This window comes from Melanotaenia boesemani, chromosome 9, assembly GCF_017639745.1.
Source record: "Melanotaenia boesemani isolate fMelBoe1 chromosome 9, fMelBoe1.pri, whole genome shotgun sequence".
Taxonomy (NCBI): Eukaryota; Metazoa; Chordata; class Actinopteri; order Atheriniformes; family Melanotaeniidae; genus Melanotaenia; species Melanotaenia boesemani.
In genome coordinates, this window is record NC_055690.1 from 30,118,014 (window position 1) to 30,137,942 (window position 19,929).

Genomic DNA, 19,929 nt, shown 5'->3' on the forward strand with positions numbered 1-19,929 from the left:
AGAGCTTGGTCTGTATGTTACATTAATCTATTTGGTTTTGTCTCACTTATTTTTAAAACACAAATTTTAATTGATGGAAAACAATGTGTGAGGAGCTGCAGTTATTTTTCCAGCTGAGTGGGAACAGAGTTGTACACGGCAGAGTGTTTATTTCCACTGTGAGGACTTTTGAGATTTCCTCCCTGTCTGTGGAGTCTGCACTAACCCCAACTGTTTGTGATAACAGTAACAAACCTCTAAATCTGTCACCCACCTATCCTCACTATTCTGTCTCTATGGCCCCTTCCTCACTTCCAAACCCCTCCCCCACCCACTCAAAGCTGCTCTACACTTTAAAGCTGGATTCCTGGCACCGACCTCCCCTGTTGTGGTTATTAATACAGTCAGACTTACTAAGCAAAACACTCCCACAAATATGAATCCTAACCTGGGATGAATGTATCACCTCATCATCATGTTGTGGTGTGTTTTCTCTGAGGTGGAGGTTTGATGACGCAGACTGCTCATCCAGGCTGTTTGGAAAACTTTATTTTCCATTAAGGCAGTGTTACTAGTGATTCTAATGGATTTGGACTGAAGGAAAAAAAGGATAATAGTGAAAGCAGGGTAAACCTAAAAAGACTGCAAGCTGTGTAGGTGTGTGTGTGTGTGCGTGTGTGTGCATACATGCTGGGGGTTTAACAGAGGTATGTGGCCACTCCCTGGCTACCCCTGGTTCTCTTAATGACATCCAGACAAAAGGCTGTGTTCCCATCATCATCTCTGTGGAAACAGGTTAATACCCAACTGGCCCGTGGGATGGCTCACCCTCATTGCCCTCTGGAACCAGTGAGACTTACTGGGAGTCGGCTTCAGGATGATGGATTTTAACTCCACCTCTCTGACTATGTTGGTGAAGTGCCTCTTGGGGATATTTAACAAATTTTATTTTACTTCTGTCCAGCTGCAGGATTTTGGAGTAAAACCCAGAGGGGACATTAAGAGAATTCAGGGTCATGACTGGGAGGGCAGCAGTACCAAGAGATTTAAATTTGATTATATGGTGAAATTGTTTAAATGGTGTTCAGTCCTACTGAATCATTTCTGCAGGAGTCTCAAGTATTTATCTGTTTCAGCACATTTAGAATCATAACACCTGGATGCACACTAGGGATGTGAACCTCCATCCATGAAGTTGATTAAATACACGCCTCGATACGGTGCCAGCAATACAATATAATAACTCTACCGTAAAGCCCCCTGCCGATACGATTCACTCTGGTTCATGATGTGATATGATTAAGTAATGATTTGACTGTGTACAATCGGATTTGGTTCAATACATTTTATGATACAAACAAATGGCTTCTAAATAACACCACAATTATTTTGTCCTCCTTCTTTCCCTCTGAAGGATGTATTTGATGTTTAATTGTTTTCTATAATGTAAACCAATAAATCCGACTGAAAAAGAAGATGCAATTCAATACGGTACAGAGGATGTTTTATTCCTAATAATCATTGTAACTTTAAGCAATTGTAAACAATGTTTTACAGAAAACTTATTAAGACTTGTTAAGCTGAAAATCTGTTTTCTCGCTTCCCTTCATGTTTGCTGTTTACAAACTGTGGCTGTGCCACACAGCTATATGTTTAAATAAAAGGCCAACAGATAGCAATGATGCATCGAAAACATGGGTGCAGAGTAGATAAACCATGTGACCATGGGTTTTACTGATACAGACATGCTAACAAAAATGCATTGCAGGCTAGGGGCAATTGTGTGTTTGGAATTACGCACACATCTCCCCAGATCCAATGATCAATGAACAATCCACTCCACAATATTTTATATATAATGGACTGATTCAGTGCTGTTATTCAGTGTCTATCAGTGTCTGAGTACAGATGTGCCAGCAGTGCGCTGCTTCTCTCACCCCTAAGCATGCAAGCATGCATTTATTTATTCATTCCTGTTTTAATAAATTTATTACACATTTAATTAGTTACTCAATGCTGTATTTATGTATTTCATTGTGGAACCTTTCTCCCTCCATAATGAGGAATCCAGGCCATGATGTGTGTTTTCTGAACTAACCTGGACTTGAAAGCATCAGTAAACCTGGAGCCCCCTCTTCTTTTTAAGATGTCGCCTCTTCTTAGCATTCAAGCCTAGAAACAGTGACTCTCACCAACAGTTGAGTTTTTATGTCCTCCCAGCCGGCAGACTTGACCCAGCTTGGTTGTTCCCTGAGATTTTTCTTGCACACTAATTGCAGGCTGTGAATGTGTTAGAGGAACAGGTGGTTTGAGTGTGTTGTTCTTCCTCCACAGACCCTCCACGGAGGAAATTAAAAAGCAGGAGTTGTTTCCACTGATAGCTCCATAGTAGTTGTTAGACATGATAACACGTTTCAGCTTCGTATCGGACGTTACAGCATCCTCATGGCCATATTTTGTTGCATTGTTGCAAAAAAAAAACAAACAAAAAACAAAAAAAGAACTTAATGTAATTTTGTGTTTTTGTAGTTGCTTTTTCTTTTAAGAAAAACTGCTGAAGTTTAGTTCCCACACACACTTTCACTCATTACTCACACATTACATGTAATCTGTATGTAGAGACAGCTTAAAGTTGGTATGTTTAGAAATCGTTTTGTGTTTTGCTCTGGGGCTCCAGGAGAATTCAGGATTGTGTTTATATGTTCAAACTTTATGATCGGCCTCTAAATCCTTCTTTAGTCCATTTCTAATCCTCATGGCCAAATTTTAACCATTCAAAACCTGAGGTCCACCATCTCGGGAAAGTTGAGAACAACTGGTGCTGATCTGTGCCAAAATGTCCGTTTTGGGGACCTTACCTGAACAGTCTGTACTACAACCTCTCTAGTGTTTTTCTAATGGGTTTCACACAAAAACTAATGCAACAGCTTCTCAAACTTTTTGCTGTATGTTGTAATGTACTTTCTCCGAATTTTTATTATATACATTGTCACTGTTTCTCTGTGAAGTGAAGTGAGTGTGTGTGGGTTGGAGCATGCTGGTTCAGGGGCCCGCAGTAACCAAGGAAGCGGGCAGGGGACACTAGTTCCTGAAATAAAAGGACTATTGCATTCACGTTTCCTGTTCCATATCCAGGGGTTATTACTTCGTGGGCAGCTGAGAGAGAATCAGGAGGGCTTCAGAAAGGGAGCAGAGGAAGCCCAAGTAAGCAACTAAATTTAAGAAAACAAGGCCAAAAACACACAACGCCCAAGTTGTGCTGAGTCACCACTGTACACAGCGCAGCTATTGGCCGAAATGTATTAATTTAGCTAGTAACAGGGTAATGCACCACGGGGTAATGGTAAGTGATTTACTTTATTTAAAGAGTAATGTGGTAGAGTATTAGTTACTGACAAAAGTATCAGTGTTACAGTAACGTAATTTGTTACCACCCACCACTAACCAGAATATGTCAATTATGGATTTCAGGAATTGGTAAATTAACCCTTTTGGCGCCTGAGTTTTAAAAAGTTTTTAAGTGATGCAACGCTTATGAAACACACAAGAGGTGGATTTCCTTTATTTATTTATTCTTACACAATCCTTTTGTAATTGTTGTCCCAATTTCCGTCAAGAAAGTCTCCATTTCCCGCAACTTCTTGGCCACATTGTTAATGGCGGTGATCATGTCCCTCTGCACCTGCAGGACTTCCTCTGAGGACATGGCTGCTGCGGTGCTGGGTGGAGTCTCTGGCCTCACCCTCTCCAATCACAGCTGCAGCACCACCAACCCAGTTGGAACACCCAGGAACTATAAACAAATATTATTTAACACTAAATAAACTGCTACCATCTCAGATGTATCTGTACATATTTATTTTATACATTAAAACAAAAAAACTACATTACCGGCATCATTACTGTCATTTAGCATTGTTTTGTAAAATCCACATTCTAATGCCTGGGTTAGCATGAACACTTAAAATACACAAAACATTTGTCGTATTTAATAGTCTTTGTTTTGTTATCTTGGCTATGTGCAAAGAGGGAAGAAAAGTTGGCTTTCGCTTAATATTCCGGGGCTGACGCGATGCTAATGACTGATTGCTCATCCTCAGCGTTATGTTATAATAAACTCTGTTTAAATGTTAAACCATTTATTTAGCTACATAAGTTACTCTCTTTATGTTACACTTTATGTGTAAGAAAGTAGATTTGATGGAGGTGTTTACAGCTCTCCTGTAGGGTTAATATTTTTTCTGTTAGGATACATGCAGAGTTGCTATTTGCAGTTTACCCTCATCAGAACCTCTCCACACCTCACCCCTGCCCCTACAATCCTTATTAAGGCGTCGGTGCTGAAGATGCGTCTGACAGCTTAACAATGTCTTCTGACCAAACACAGGATGTGGCATTCACCCAGCACCCTCTTACCTCCTCCTGTTTAAACAGACCAGCAACATTTGACCAAAGTCTGTCTGAGTTTCTACTGTGTTTCTACAGTTTTCACTGTGGTTTTCTTCAGTTTTACTCATAGTGGCGTGTTTGTGGAGAATCATCTAAACACTGCTGAACAAGAGGCAGACAAATAATCCCAGTAGGAACAAAATTTGTATTCTTTTCTCTGTCTCGGCTCTAATACTGAGGGATTTTCCACATTTTCTGCCCTGTCTCACTCATTTTCTACAAATATGTTACAGTTCCCTCCTCATAACTCAGTGACGCAGTTACAGAAGCAGCAGATGTGTTTTTCCCTTAAGAAAGAAAAGGAAGCTTTTGTCTGTGCACAGTTACTAGACTGTTATCAGAGATAAACTTTGCATATGTTTGTTTGTTCCTGCACATTTATGAGGCTTCTAAATATCACAGAAACTGTTCCGTTTTGTCTGGGCTTCAGCACTGACTGATTTACTACATTTTACCTCAAGAATACATTAGTATCCCTGAGGTATAAATGGCTCCAGCTTAAGATACACGAGAGAAACACAACTTATACTGGCGTTACGTTGCAACCAGTTGAGGCCATGATGTATTTAAATCTTTTTTTTTTAAACACTACATACGTTTTCAGCCATAAAACTATATGCTTCTGACTCAATGACACACCAACATTCATTATGCACATTCCTGGAGTCATTGTTACCTTGCCATGTATCATGTGACAGTTGTGTTTTGCTTTACAGCATCACTCCACACATCAGCAACTGTAAATCAGTATGCTGGCTGTTTTAAACATGCTCCATGGCTGATACAACAAAGCAACACATAAGGACGTTATCGGAGGAAGAGAGGGAAAAGAAGGAGAGACAGTAACAGATGAGACAAGAGTCAAAATCTGACTGACTTTTACTGGCTGGAAAGATCTCAGAGAAGAGACAGGATGCAAGATGGATGCCTAATTACCCATTAGATGGCACCAACATGTACAAATTCAGTGGTCTTGCTTTAAAAAGAAGCAGATTTTTGTTGTGATCTGTAAGTTTTCAGTTGTGCTAATTTCCTGTTAGATTCCTGCTTAAAGGTGCAGTGCCTGATTAAATCAAAGTTTAGTGACAGAAAAATTTAATATATAAACAAAAACTGTTTCTGTTGGTATCTAATCATTTAACTAACTAAACTAAAATACATATTTTTTTTTTTATTCTCTTAAAAAAAGCATTTTTTTGCCGTGGGTCCACATACATGGCAGCTTTCATATTTGTCCCACCATTATACTACGGTGTCTCTGAATGGACAAACAATTCCGTGTGTGAAGTGAGGACTCTGAGTTTTAATACTGCAGCACTGGCTTTGTTTGATGGGAGCTAGAGCACCGTTTGGGATAAGTAACATCTTAAAATGAACATTGAAGAAGATGGTAAGCCTATACACAATGTCAAAGTAGTAGCTGTAATCGCTCCCCCTGAGGTCACTGAATCCATTCGACTTACTCAGCCGTGGTGGGCCGCCATGGCTATATTGTTAGAGCCACGCCTTCAAAATATCAAGAATTAAATTGTTTCACATGGACAATGTCAACATTTCTAAATTGACAGGGATTGCCGCCTCCAGAAGTGCAGCAGCAGTAGCTACGCTGCTGTCAGACATCTGCTCTGCATATGAAGGCAGAATCCGTTGTGGAGTCTTTTAAGAGGAAAGGTAGCTGCAGATAAGTTGGTTTAGATTTTACAAGTTGAATAGACATTCTAATATGGCATTTCCAAAAGGGGCACGCTTCAAACCCGACCATGTGCATGAAAATGCAGTATGCGCATGGTAAACACGGGGCATGTGTACTTGAATGAGTAAACTAGTGGTGAAAACACACATTGCAAGGGGGCATTTCTGTGCTGCGAGCGAATAACACAGTATTTGCAAGCAGAGAATCTCCCTCGTAAGAGCCCATCAATCCACTGTGTACACATGAAGACCATTGTCCTTGCAGTGGTGACCAACACGCTCTCAATTCTGTCTTTGCATGATTGGCTAAACAGTCCTGCTCGCTCGAGTTTTGACCCTCCGGAAGTGGAGACTCTGGATGACATATCTTATCCTCTGATTTCAGTGAGGTAAAGAAGAGTAAAAAAAAAGAAAAGGAATTGTTTTTTAATATAAATTCTTGTAGCATTTCCTTAAACGTTCTTGTGCAGGATGATCCAACATATAAGCTCCTGATTTCTGACTGATTCCCTGTATGAATGTGATGGACGCTGCATGCTCTCACACTTCTGGTCAGCCTTGAGCTGCATAAAGCAGCAATAAGCACTGTGTTCTGCCAGCAAATGAGACCTTGAGATACCAGAGAGTTTATAGGAGCCTCTGGTATCGCGTTTCCCCCTCTGACCCAAACTGGACATTTGAACAGAGCTGGAGAAGCTCCCATTCCTTGTAGCCAGACATTCTGTAATTTGTCTCCCTCCTCATGAGGGATCACCAGCTGTTTCCACCTCACTACTCTCATTATTATTATTTCTCATCGTACAGGAGAAAATAAGTCCACTCTGAACTCCTCATCCTGTGATATAAAACTGCAGAAATCAGAAGTATTTAGGTTGTTTTTTTCTCTGATTATCTGTGTCAACACCACTTTATGTATTACAACCCCTCCTCTCCTTGTACATACACACAGCTTCTCCTCAAGCCTTCTTTTAACACACAAGACCCACCAGCATTCCTGTTTGGTGAGCTCAGTCACACACACACACACACACACACACACACACACAAACACACACACACACACATACATTTTCACTCCCAGTTTCCTAAAGTGAGCAGTGTGTTGTTCCACAGCAGCAGTGTATTGTGTTTCTGTGGAAGGCGTTGATGTGGCATTGTTTGTTACTAACATGTTATCCAGATGTGTAACAGTAAAATTTTGCTATGCTGTTTTGTTTATGGATGTAAAATATTTTTATTTTTCTTGTTGTAAATCGTAAAGAAAAAACAGAATATACCTCTGCGTATTTGAATGGCGGCGAGAACTCAGTCCTACTCAAAGGAAAATGAGAACAGAAAGTGTTTTTTTTTTTTATTATTATTGTTGTTTTTTACATTGTACCATAAATAAAAACACTGCTTGCCTCGTTTGAATTAACATATGGTCAAAAACCATAGACTGTATACACACACACCACCATTGCCATCTTGTTAGCTTCACGCGTGTCATTAGTCCCGGAAAATCCAAAAATGGGCAAAGAGGTTGAGCTGAGAGGGGGACTGTGAAGGTGGGGGTGGATGATTGACAACCATCAAACTCCAAGCTGCCTGTAGCTGAGAGCTAACCGAGCTAACCCTGAGCAACAGGAGTTAACCAGCTAACGGAGGTAGGCAGGCTGAAGCTAAGGCATGCAGTTATCCGGCTAAAAACCACGGCTGTGCTGCGCAATCCCTTCTTTCTGTGGATATTGAATAATATGTCAATGGTTTGATCTGCTGCCTCCTTGTGGCAAAAATTTGTGGCTGTGAATTTAATACACTTGTCATTTTGTCTTGTGCCTTATGTACTATTTACTTTAAACAGAATCTACAAAAAGATTGGTCTAACTTAATTCCACTGTTTTACACTAAGTACAGGTGCTCGTCATAATATTAGAATATCATAAAAAAGTTGATTTATTTCAGTAATTCCATTCAAAAAGTTAAAATATGTATAATGTAGACATTCATTCCTCACAGACTGACAGATTTCAAATGTATATTTCTTTTAATTTTGATGATTATAACTGAACAGGGATACCATGGTCATCAAACCAACTACTGGTAGCTTTGGCACTTTGTGCAGGTGCATCTCCATAAAGTTGGTCACCGGCAGGAAGCATGAAGTGCTATAAAACCTCCTGGTAGACGGCTGCGTTGACCATGGACCTAAGAGAACACAGTGGACCAACACCAGCAGATGACATGGCACCCCAAACCATCACTGACTGTGGAAACTTTACACTCCACTTCAAACAACGTGGATTCTGAGCCTCTCCTCTCTTCCTCCAGACTCTGGGACCTTGATTTCCAAAGGATATGCAACATTTACTTTCCTCGGGGAATATAACTTTGGACCACTCAGCAGCAGTCCAGTCTTTTTTGTCTTTAGTCCAGGCGAGACGCTTCTGATGCTGTCTCTTGTTCCAGAGTGGCTTGACACAAGGAATGCGACAGCTGAAACCCATGTCTTACATACGTCTGTGCGTGGTGCTTCCTGAAGCAATGACTCCAGCTGCAGTCCACTCTTTGTGAATCTCCCCCACATTTTTGAACGGGTTTCGTTTCAAAATCCTCTCCAGGGTGCGGTTATCCCTATTGCTTGTACACTTTTTTCTACCACATCTTTTCCTTCCTCTTCGCCTCTCTATTAATGTGCTTGGACACAGAGCTCTGTAAACAGCCAGCCTCTTTAGCAACGACCTTTTGTGTCTTGCCCTCCTTGTGCACGGTGTCAGCGGCCATCTTTTGGACAACTGTCAGGTCAGCAGTCTTCCCCATGGTTGTGTAGCCAACAGAACTAGACTGAGAGACCATTTAAAGGCCCTTGCAGGTGTTTTGAGTTAATTAGCTGATTAGAATGAGGCACCAGGTGTCTTCAATACTGAACCTTTTCACAATATTCTGATTTTCTGAGATACTCAATTTGGGTTTTCATTAGTTGTCAGTTATAATCATCAAAATGAAAATAAATAAATATTTGAAATATGTCTGTCAGGAATGAATGTCTACATTATACAAGTTTCACTTTTTTAATGGAATTACTGAAATAAATCAACTTTTTCATGATGTTCTAATTTTATGATGAACACCAGTATATTACTGCTGCTGGCATTGTATATTTTTCACTTCACTATTTATACATATAACACAAACATGGTGTCCATTTCTCAAACTGTATAGTCTTTGAAAGGCTGAAGGCTTTGAAAAGGCACAGATAACTGCTGCTCTGCCTCCCTGTCTGATCTTGATTGGTTCAAGGTTGTTTTTTCAACACTCTCATCCTGTCTCTGTTGGTTTGTTGGTTTGTGACCAGATGCTACTGCTCAGCCTTCAGGCATGCTGACATTATCTAAACATAAAGCGGATGCATCCGCAGTGAAATTATGTCCTCACTTAAATACCTTTATAATTTCATTCTGACAGTCAAATCAGATAAAACAGCTTTTCATGGATCCAGGGTGGATGGAGCCTAATTCTGTATCTGCTACACTCAGACCAGCAGAGACATGATGTGACTTGTGGTTTGATGCTGAGTTTGACAAAACGTGCACATCTATCAGTACTGAACTGTTGACCTCGGTAGTGTTATTCTGTGCTAAAGTGGCTGACTATCAACACACTAAGCTCTGTGTCTGTTAGACGGGGCCACATGGAAAGTGACAGCTCAACCCACAGTCTATGTGGGTCAGAAGCACTGTGTGTGAAGAGTTAGAGATAGCGGTATCTCCTCAGGATGGAGATTAGCTGTTGCATGTGCCTGATCGTATTTGGACAGAGGAAACCTCTGCTGCAGGTCAGGAAAAAAGAAGGGCTATGCAGATACTGAAATATGAAACCTGGATACTGATCATGCATGACATTAAAATCTTAAGTTCATCACATTAGTGTTCAGAGCTGGATAGAATTTTGGCTAACCGCCCATCTGTGAGGTTGTCAGTGATAGCACTGGCTAATTTAAAACTTCTCAGGGCTTATCGGAGCAGGGGGAGGCAGATATATAACAGAACACTGCTGCTTCTTCCACTTACTGTTAAAACGCTGACTTTGAAGTATGCCGAGTTGTTTGGCAATGTCAAAAAACTCAGAAAGTGTAAAACCCCAAAAGGAGTAAAAAGATCCCAAACTGACTCCGTGCGTGATGAACATCTGGATTTGTTTTTGTTCACAGCAGAGGAACATGATGCCCCTGCTCATTGACTGTGAGCCAAACACAACACATTGGTGTTTGAGCAGCTCAACACGAAACCCCAAAAAGGACTAAATTGATTCAAACAGTTTGGAATGAAATAGTCTGGTACAGCAATTAATTTCTCACAGCTGATCGGTTCCACGGCAATTAATTCATTATGTGTTTCAGTTGCTTGATTTCAGACTTCATGTTTCAGTTTTTACTCACCACTTTAGAAAATCTGCTCTCCCTCTGGTCCCTAGAAAAGGTCAAATATGACTTCATACTCCATTTAAAGCCATAAAGGCTGTGTGTATGTTGTTAATTATAAGTGTGTGTGTTTCAGAGCATCGAACGAGAAGAGCCGATAGAAGCTGATCCAGCACCAGTACATACTGGACAGGAAAACGGACATGCTGCTACAACAGGTAAAGAGTTTCTGTATGAACCCTGCAGGTTGTTGATTCTGCACGTCCAGATTGTTGAACTGGATGTAAGAAAACATAAAGCTGAATCTGCTCAATTGTTCTGAGGGAACTTTGTAAACTTAGACAGCATTGTTGGGTTTAACCTCGTCTTAATGTGAGTCCCCTGCACAGGGACAGCATGCAATACCTGCAGAACAGAAGAGCTTTGCACACAATAGGAAGCAGCAAATTCTTAAGCAGACACTGTGATGTCTGTCTCATCTCTGTGGGACCATCACACCGTGAGCTAGCAGCCAGAATCATAAGTCATGTCTTACTTTTGCTGTTTTTACTGTGTACCCTGCCTCTTGCCTGGTAGCTGCTGGGATAGAATCCAGATGGATGGATTAGAACAGAGCTGTGAGACTTCTGATGGGAGCCAGCCAGAAAGATCATACCTCTCCTATTTTAGAATATCTTCACTGGCTATCTATAAAATTCACAATCAGTGTTTATATCCCTTTCTTTACATGAGTTCTCAAGAATCAGTGTCCATCATATCTTCTGGACTTTATGGTCTGATATTTACCTTAAAAGATTTAGTTAATTTCAGACCCAGCAATCGGCCCACCATGCACGTGGTCTTAAAGATTCATGAAATGATTTTTGGCTCCTTTCCTTGGCTCCTCTCTTTCCTCTTGCTCCCTTAACTTTCAAGAAATTGTGAAATAGCACATTAACATGACCTCATGCACAATGGGTAAATCAGGTTTCACTTGATCACTTCTAAATTTTTTCTTTTTAGAACATTCAGTGTTGGTCCACGGAAAGATCTCTCCACCCACTGACTCCCCACACGAGCACACAGCGCCGGTCGCCATGCGAATGCCCCACCTCCCAATCACAGCTATGACCAAGACAGCAGAGATCCGGGGTTCTCCTGCACCTTCCAGCCCTGTTGGCTCTCTGCCCTCTACAGGTTGTGAAGCTTCCCCCACCAGCCAGTTAACCCCCAGCACCTTCCAGCCCCAATCCATAGACGAGTCTCCAGTTACAGCAGGTGTAACTAAATATACAATCATCAAATATCAAAAGTATAATCATCAAATATGTAATTGTCAGTCAGTTGTTGCATGATTCACATTTGTTTTTAAAAGATCTAAATCAGATTTTTTTTTAACTTTCTTGTCAGTATCTTCTGTCAAGACTTGGGCCCCTACACCAGCCAGACCTCTGGGATCTCCAAGTCTTCAGGGTGAGCTGCAGTGTTATTACAGATACATGCAGCACATTAAAAAAACAACAACAGATGTGATCTTTACTTCATGTGTCTCCTCAGCTGAGAAAGCAAATTCAGCTCCTGCTAAGTCTGTGACGTATTCTGGGCTGCTGCAGCAGGACAGGTAAGTAGATCCTGAATCACAGCTTTTTGTTCGGCTGAGATGTGTTCGGCTTTGTGTGATGCTTGTGATGCTGCAGAGATGGCGACGTCAGCTGTGACAAGTCCTTCAGTCAGGCTGGAGAGAGGAGGCGGGAGCTGGTGAGGTCACAGACTTTGCCTCGAAACATCGGCGCTCAGGCTCGTCGATCCATCTTCGAACGTCCAGACACAGAGGCCAACAACAGGTAAAGCTAACACAAAGCTGAATTTGAGCAGCGCATAGGAGCAGCTGTCTGATGCATCTCTCCTCCCATAGTCATCCTAAAGCAGTGACTTTGAAGCGATCTCAGAGTTTTGGGGTATCCAGCGCCAGCAGCATCAAGCAGATTCTTCTAGAGTGGTGCCGCTCCAAGACCATAGGCTATCAGGTATAACACCACTTTCCACGCAGACAGATTTATGATTTAATTTATTACTCAGCATATATACATGTAGAAAGTGTTCATGTCCTGAAACTCATTCATTTTTAGGCAGCTTAAATTCCACTACAGCCAAAGCAAAAAAAAGAAGAAAGGATAGATATCAGTCTTCTATTAGGTAGGTGTCTAGAAAAATCTAGTGCCTTTAAATAGCTCAGTATTTTCAAGAAAGTGAGATAGGGAAGTTCATATTTTTCAAAATTGAAAAACAAAACATATCAACATCTTGTTAGCCTTAAAATCTTTGTTTAAACTGTAGTGATGCAAAATGGTTTAATAAATCAGTCATTTGTCCTTTTTTAAAGCCATTTTGGTCTTCTAGTTTAAGGTGAACTGGCTACTTTATTTAGTCCACAAATACCTAGTTTGTGGACTAAATAAAGTAGCCAACAAATCTGCAGCAACTGTGTGACGCTGACATGTCAATATAGAGCCAAATCTCTGAGGAAGGTTTCTGACACAATTCTGAAGGAAAAAGGGGTCCTGGTCGGTACTAACAAGGAGGACCTGATAAAGGGTGTGTGTGTTGCTGAGGAGATTTATTTTATTTTATTTTATTTTATTTTATTTTATTTTATTTTATTTTATTTTATTTTATTTTATTTATTTTTTAAACTTGCCCTGTCCTGCATCGTGGCAGCAGAATGATAGTCTGGCTGCTGTGTTGTGTCGATCAAACTTGTTTTGCTAAGAGAAGCTTTATGAGTATAAGGCTCCTTTTGATATCCAGTTTATTTATTTATTTGTTTGTTTGTTTGTTTAATTAAGTAATTGATTAGCTCATTAATTAATTGTGGGATTTATGTAATCTTGCTGGACCTGACTGAAGGGGACAGAAAAAAAAATCATAAAAGTGAAGAGAAGTAAAAAGGAAAGTAGAAAAGAGAAAGAGGAGACAAAGATACAACAGATAGAAGCAACAATCCTACAGTCCAACTTAACACCAGACAACCATCTGCTACACCTGTACAGAAACACAACAGAGACTTTTCTATGGCTTTTACAGGTAAACTAAGCTGACAACCATCAACCAATAATAAGAATAAATAAATACATGAATAAATAAATAAATAAAAACATGTATCACAACAGCATCCAAAGTATCAGAAACACACACTGTAACACCGCTCTGATGAACTACGGACACAAGGCGTTCTTTATCTACTGGCATTTATTTGAACACAATCATGCCGTGAGAACTAAAGGAAAAATACAACATATTTATATTACATGAACATTCTCATAAAGAACAAACATATTACAATCACATGAAGCATATTATTCAATAGCTTAAATGATCATAAACTTGGAGCTTATAACAATCACGTTCCACAACATAGTGGGTTAAGTGTCACGTGAACTCAGCTTACACATTAGCACGTACATTAACAGATAAGGAAATAAACACATAAACCTGCATTGGTCGCATTAACTCAAAAGGAGGTTAAACAAAATCATCCTGTTGCAAATTTACTTCAGTCCCAAAGTGCCGTTTGACCTTTAACATGTTGTAAAAAACATCTTCTTACATTCTGACAGAATATCAGGCTGCCTCTTGTCAGTGCATAGTGAGCGACAACAAAACAACAACAGCACCAAACTTTGGTTCCGCTATGAATGCTGATCAAACACATATGGAATAACAATAATACAATGAAATGCATTTCCTTTTAACAAACATGAATTATTTATTTGTCTAAATGAAATTATTAAATGAACTTAAACACTGACACTGATGGCAGCTACACTCCCACCAAAATCACTTGTAAATTGTTACAGACTTAAATAAAGAAACCCAAATAAGAACCTTTTGGTCCTAATGTAATAAGGAGATGACCACGATTCTGTCTTACTCAGCTTCCAGGAGGGTCACTGTTTTGGTAATAGGCCTCTTCAGATAAACTGGTTTTGTTAGTCCTTTTCATTGGTCAACAAGTGCAGAATCACTAATCAGCATTTGCAGTTTCCTGACATGTCCATCCTTGCTAGGGTACACCTTTGAAACCTTGGCCAGTTTCCATTTATTTCGTGGTGCTGTTTCATCTAGAAGAATCACTACGTCATTGTTCCTTGCATTTCTGTGTGTCTTATGCCATTTCTGTCTCTGCTGAAGATTTAGTAAGTACTCCTTTTTCCACCTGGACCAGAATTCATTTGCCAAATACTGTACTCTGCGCCATCTTTTACGAAGATAAACATCTTCTTTCACAAATTGTCCTGGTGGTGGCAAGATCACAGAGGACTCCATTGTTAAAATGTGGTTGGGTGGAAGAGGCTGTGGCCCAGTGGGATCATTGAGCAGGTGTGTTGTTAAAGGTCTACTATTAATGATCGCCATGACCTCATAAAAATAGGTACGCAGAGATGAACTATCAAGTCTTTTAGAAGAATGATCGAGGATGGATGTCAAGACACTTCTTACTGTTCTGATCTGCCTTTCCCAAGCACCGCCCATATGGCTAGCTGATGGAGTGTTCATGACGAACTCACAGCCTAGTTGTCTGGCATTCTTGGGCCATTTCCCTTACAGTTTCCATAAGCTCACGTTTTGCACCAACAAAGTTAGCACCCTGGTCAGACCGAAGTTGGCGCACATTTCCACGTAGGGCAATGAAGGCTCAAAGAGAATTAATGAAAGCATCGGTAGTCATGTCATCTAGAACCTCTATATGCACTGCACGAGAGCATAAGCAAGTAAACAGCAGACCATAGCTCTTTAGGTCTTTCCTTCCTTCCTTGATGTAGAACTGGCCAAAACAATCCAATCCACAGTAGGTAAATGGAGGAGTTGTTTCTACTCGCTCTTGAGGTAAGTCCGCCATTTTTTGTACTTCAGCACTACGCCTGAACTTTCTACATTTGACACACTTGTAAATGTAGGAAGACACTATGTGACTACATCTTGGAAAATTGAAGTCATGGAGTAACTCTTATCGCTCTTCATCTGAACTCGCTACTTGTTCATAGACTTGCAACTGTGCTTTTACAGCGTTCACCCTCTTAACTGTCTCCAAGCGTGCTATTTGTCTGCGCTTCTCCTCCAGAGCATTACGTCTTGCTGCATTTTCCACCTCTTGCAATGCTATTCTCTGTCTCTCTTCTGCTTCAAGAACGTCAAGTCTTTTTTCACTGTCTATCTCTGCTAAAACCTTCAAAGTAGCTTGGTTAGCCGCTAACTCTGCTGCAGGATCTTGTTTTCTTCCAGAGGAAAGACTTGAACATTTTGATTTATTGCTTGACCTACACTACCGTTCAAACGTTTGGGGTCACTTCCCTATTGAATCCCATGGCAAAGTGACCCCAAACTTTTGAACGTTAGTGTACTTATTGAACTCCTTAAGTTTGAACTCGTAAAAAATAACACCCCTCTGATGAATTACGGACACAAGGCGTTCTTTGTCTATTGGCATTTATTTGCACACACACTCAAAGGGGGTTAAACAAAATCATCCTGTTGCGAATTTACTTCAGTCCCAAAGTGCCGTTTGACCTTTATCATGTTGTAGAAAACATCTTCTTACATTCTGACGGAATATCAGGCTGCCTCTTGTCAGTGCATAGTGAGCGACAACAAAACAAGTCCTGACTTCAACAGCACCAAACTTTGGTTCCGCTGTGAATGCTGATTAAACACATATGGAATAACAATAACACAATGAATGAATGGAATGAGGAGTGAGCTGAGATGAGTGTGATCGTGCAAATGCTACAATGCCTCTACAGAGGCTAGAGGCAGACTAGGGCAGCCCAGAGACCCGGGCGATAAGCAGCAATCCTGGAGCACAAATCCAGGATGGCCAGAGCAAAGGGTTTAGAGCCCAGGAGCCCCCCCAGCTTCTACCACTCCCTACTTCCTTCCCTTTTTTTTTGTTGTTTGCAATTAAAATTGAGTGGCGGTGACCACACCGTGATTTGGTCACATGAGCAGCCTCGCGCGCCATAAAAGTTGTTTGTGTGTTGTGTTTCTTATGTTTTGATGTGAAGTGTAATTAAAACTGTGTAATCGTGTAATTAATTACACAATTGTGGGGAAGGAACAGGGGTCTGGGGAAGTAAGCCCAGAGGGAAGCAGACTTCCCTCCAGAACGTGAGCCGCTGGCGGCAGTAGGCACCCCTGTTCCAGAGGAAGCCCCCCAGAGCAGGACAGGCTAGATCAGCCGTCCCCCATGACCAGGACACACAACGACCACAGCCAATGAGTTTTGTGAGTGGGTGGGTGCCTTATATATTTGTATATATTACAGCTTGTTAGCTAAGAAATTGTGATTAAAGTTGAGTAGGTCCCATCCACCTCTGTCTTAGTCTGTGGAGAGATACGTGATGGCTTGTTTTTCTATATAAATTTGGATCATGTGACCCCAGTGACTTAAACCAGCGGGACGGTTTAGTGCAGAGGTCACTAACAAGCAGACCACAGTCTGGATCCGGACCCAGAATCTGTACCATATGGGCCTGGAGTTAAAATATAAAATATGACGGGGTGCTTTTATTTTGAACTGGTGCAACTTTTGCAGTCTTCACAGTAGTGGAAAGGTAACACGTGGACCAATTTCATGTGAGGTAAGCCACCCCACGTAATGCACTTAGCTAATCAGTGCGTGAGCCTCCCAGCGCGGCGGTAAACTGCCAACTAGATCGAACAAAGCAGGGATAGAGACGACTGCTCCAGAAAAAGGCAGCAGAGTTGTTAAATCTGCCTGTTTCAGCGACTGTGTGCTGGTTTTGCTGTGAAGTCTCTTGCAAATATCAGGGTTTTGGGCTTGTTTTCCAAAGTGTAGTTGCTTATTTGGGCTTGTCCAGTTATGAAGCCCTTCTGATTCTCTCACAGTAGGACACAGTAGTGTCAACAGCTGTTTTCTTGGTTACTGCGGCCATCCGAACCGGTATGCCCCTACCCACATCAGCTTCACATGACAAAGCAACAGTGACAATGATCGCGAATAAATAGGAAATGTGTAAAATAATAGAGACGAGACATGTTTTTCCTATCTTAATTAAAGTAGTAAAGTTCAATTCATTCAGTGTTTTTATTGTACATACAGACTGTTCATATATACATATATATATATATATATATATATATATATATGTATATGTATATATACACACACAACAGAAGCTTGGAGAAGTTTGATCATTGGCCTTCACACATACATTTGGGTTATTATATAATATTTTTATCCAGTCCTATGATGATGTTGCAAATAAAAATTTCCAGTTTACTTGGTCAAATACTTTTTCTGCATTTAAAGAAATGACTGTGGTTTCCAGATTATGTAGGGTAGAAAAATCTATTATGTTAATTAATCTGTGCATGTTAGTGGAGGAATGTCTACCTTTAATGTAGACTGTTTGGTCAGGGTGTATTATTAGAGGGGTTCTTTTTTCAATCCTTCTGGCCAAAGCTTTACTGATTATTTTAAGATCTACATTTAATAATGAAACTGGACAGTAACTGGATGGAAGTGTGGGGTCTTTTCCTGGTTTTAATATTAAAGTTTTAATATTTAATGTTAGTAATGTTAGCTAAGTTCATATTTTAAGGTATTTTTGTTTTTATTTTATAATATCATATTGTAGAAAGTAGGTGCCAGCGTTGTCCAGAATTCTTTGTAGAATTCTGCTGAATAACCATCTGGTAGACATGGTAAGCATCCTCTAGGGATTTAATTCTGAGTTCTAACTAAAATTCTCAAAGTTTCCTTCTTTTTCTTAAGAGAAGAGAATTAAATTATTTTCCTTTTTATTATTACTTTTTCTGCTTCCCAAAGAACACATACTGAAATTTCTGACAAGTCATTGTTTTCTGTAAGAACCATTGTCTTTTAAAGTAGCTGATAAACTCAGAATCTTTAAGTAATGACGTATTAAATCTCCAGTTTCTAGTTGCTGGTTTATTGTTCTTATTTACTGGTGCATGATCACTGATGGTTATGGGATGGATTTTGATTTCTAACATGTCACCCATCAGCAAGCTGCTAGTTAAGAAATAATCTAATCTAGAATAGGAATGGTGACCTGAAAAGAAGAAGGTGTGTCCTCTTAGTGTGGGATGGTGAGAGCGCCAAGCATCACAGACACCAAAATCCTTCATGTACTGTTTTACAGTTTCTGAGGATTTCCAATCAGTCTTTATCAGGTCCACCTTGCTAGTACCAACCTGGACCCCTTTTTCCTTCAGAATTGTGTCAGAAACATTCCTTAAAATCTGAGATGTTTTTCATCGTTTCCTCCAGGAGCTTCAGGTGAGTTTTGATGAAGTTTTTCATCGTGGTCTTGGGGTCCTCCTCCGTCTGCTCTGGAATCCCTGCAAACACTAGATTCTCTCTCATGCTCCGTCCCTGCAGATCAATTTCTGTTTCTTTGATCTTCTTATTTTCCGCAGAGAGTGTTGTAGAAAAAGAGTCCGGAATGAGTAAAACTATATGAGGTTTATTACAGGAGAAGTATATAAAAGATACAGTCCATATTTGCAAGTTTTTCAGAGCTGTCTTGCTGACCCCAGAAGCCGACAAAAGGACTCTGATTTGTTACATTTTAGGAATCAGTTTTATTCAACCTGATCCAAGCTGAAGGCCAGTCTCTGAACTGATAAAAAGAAGGAGGGACTGTGAGGCACAGTTCCCTTATTGTCTCAACCAAACAGGCTGCTATTTTCTAAACAACTGTTTTATATCTAGCAGCTGCCCATCAGTCTCAACCTTTCCCCATATCACGAGTCTGGAAGAAAAGTGGTCAGCCTGACTTCACACAAGAACACAACAAGAGAATAATAACTTCAATGTTCTATATAAGGAAAATACACATTATAAAATGTAATTGAGAGTAATAAATGAACAAATGTATCATATGAATAAAAGAATGATTACACTTGTGATTGTTATATGAGTAAATATGATCGATTACCATATGCATTAAAATTACTTCCACAAGAGTCAGAACAACCCCTCGGTGAGGGATTTTGTCGACTCTCTGAGGCCGGCATTCTCTGCAGCCAGAGTTTCCACCTGCTTCTGGCTGAATTCCAGGGATTCATGGAACTCTTTGTGGAGAATCTCGACCAGGCTCAAACACGCATCAAAACTACTAAGTTTCTTATCTATAGAGATAAGAACGTCTGTTGAGTCATTCCACAGTAGTGAAATAGCTCCAGGTGAATCCTTGTTTCGCTGCCTCTTGGCTGTGGATGAGGTGGATGGGGTAGATGTTTGGTTTGGCTTCCCCATGACGATTCTTTCGTAACAACGATCTATAAAATCTGTCAGGCTGGCCAAATCCTACCCGCTGTCCTCCAGAGTGTACCTATAAAGACACTATATTCCTACTTTCAAGAAGCTTTAGATCAGACAGGCA

General features: G+C 40.4%; 1 protein-coding gene across 1 annotated transcript in view; it reads left to right on the forward strand.

Annotated features, from left to right (window-relative positions):
- Positions 1-19,929, forward strand: part of smtnl (smoothelin, like) — a 32,651-nt gene that overhangs the window by 10,974 nt on the left and 1,748 nt on the right. Inside the window, exons 3-8 of the mRNA XM_041994448.1 lie at positions 10,656-10,737; positions 11,522-11,776; positions 11,909-11,971; positions 12,056-12,119; positions 12,196-12,342; positions 12,414-12,525. Of these exons, the coding sequence (XP_041850382.1) occupies positions 10,656-10,737; positions 11,522-11,776; positions 11,909-11,971; positions 12,056-12,119; positions 12,196-12,342; positions 12,414-12,525 (723 nt within the window). The remainder of the gene's footprint in view (positions 1-10,655; positions 10,738-11,521; positions 11,777-11,908; positions 11,972-12,055; positions 12,120-12,195; positions 12,343-12,413; positions 12,526-19,929) is intronic.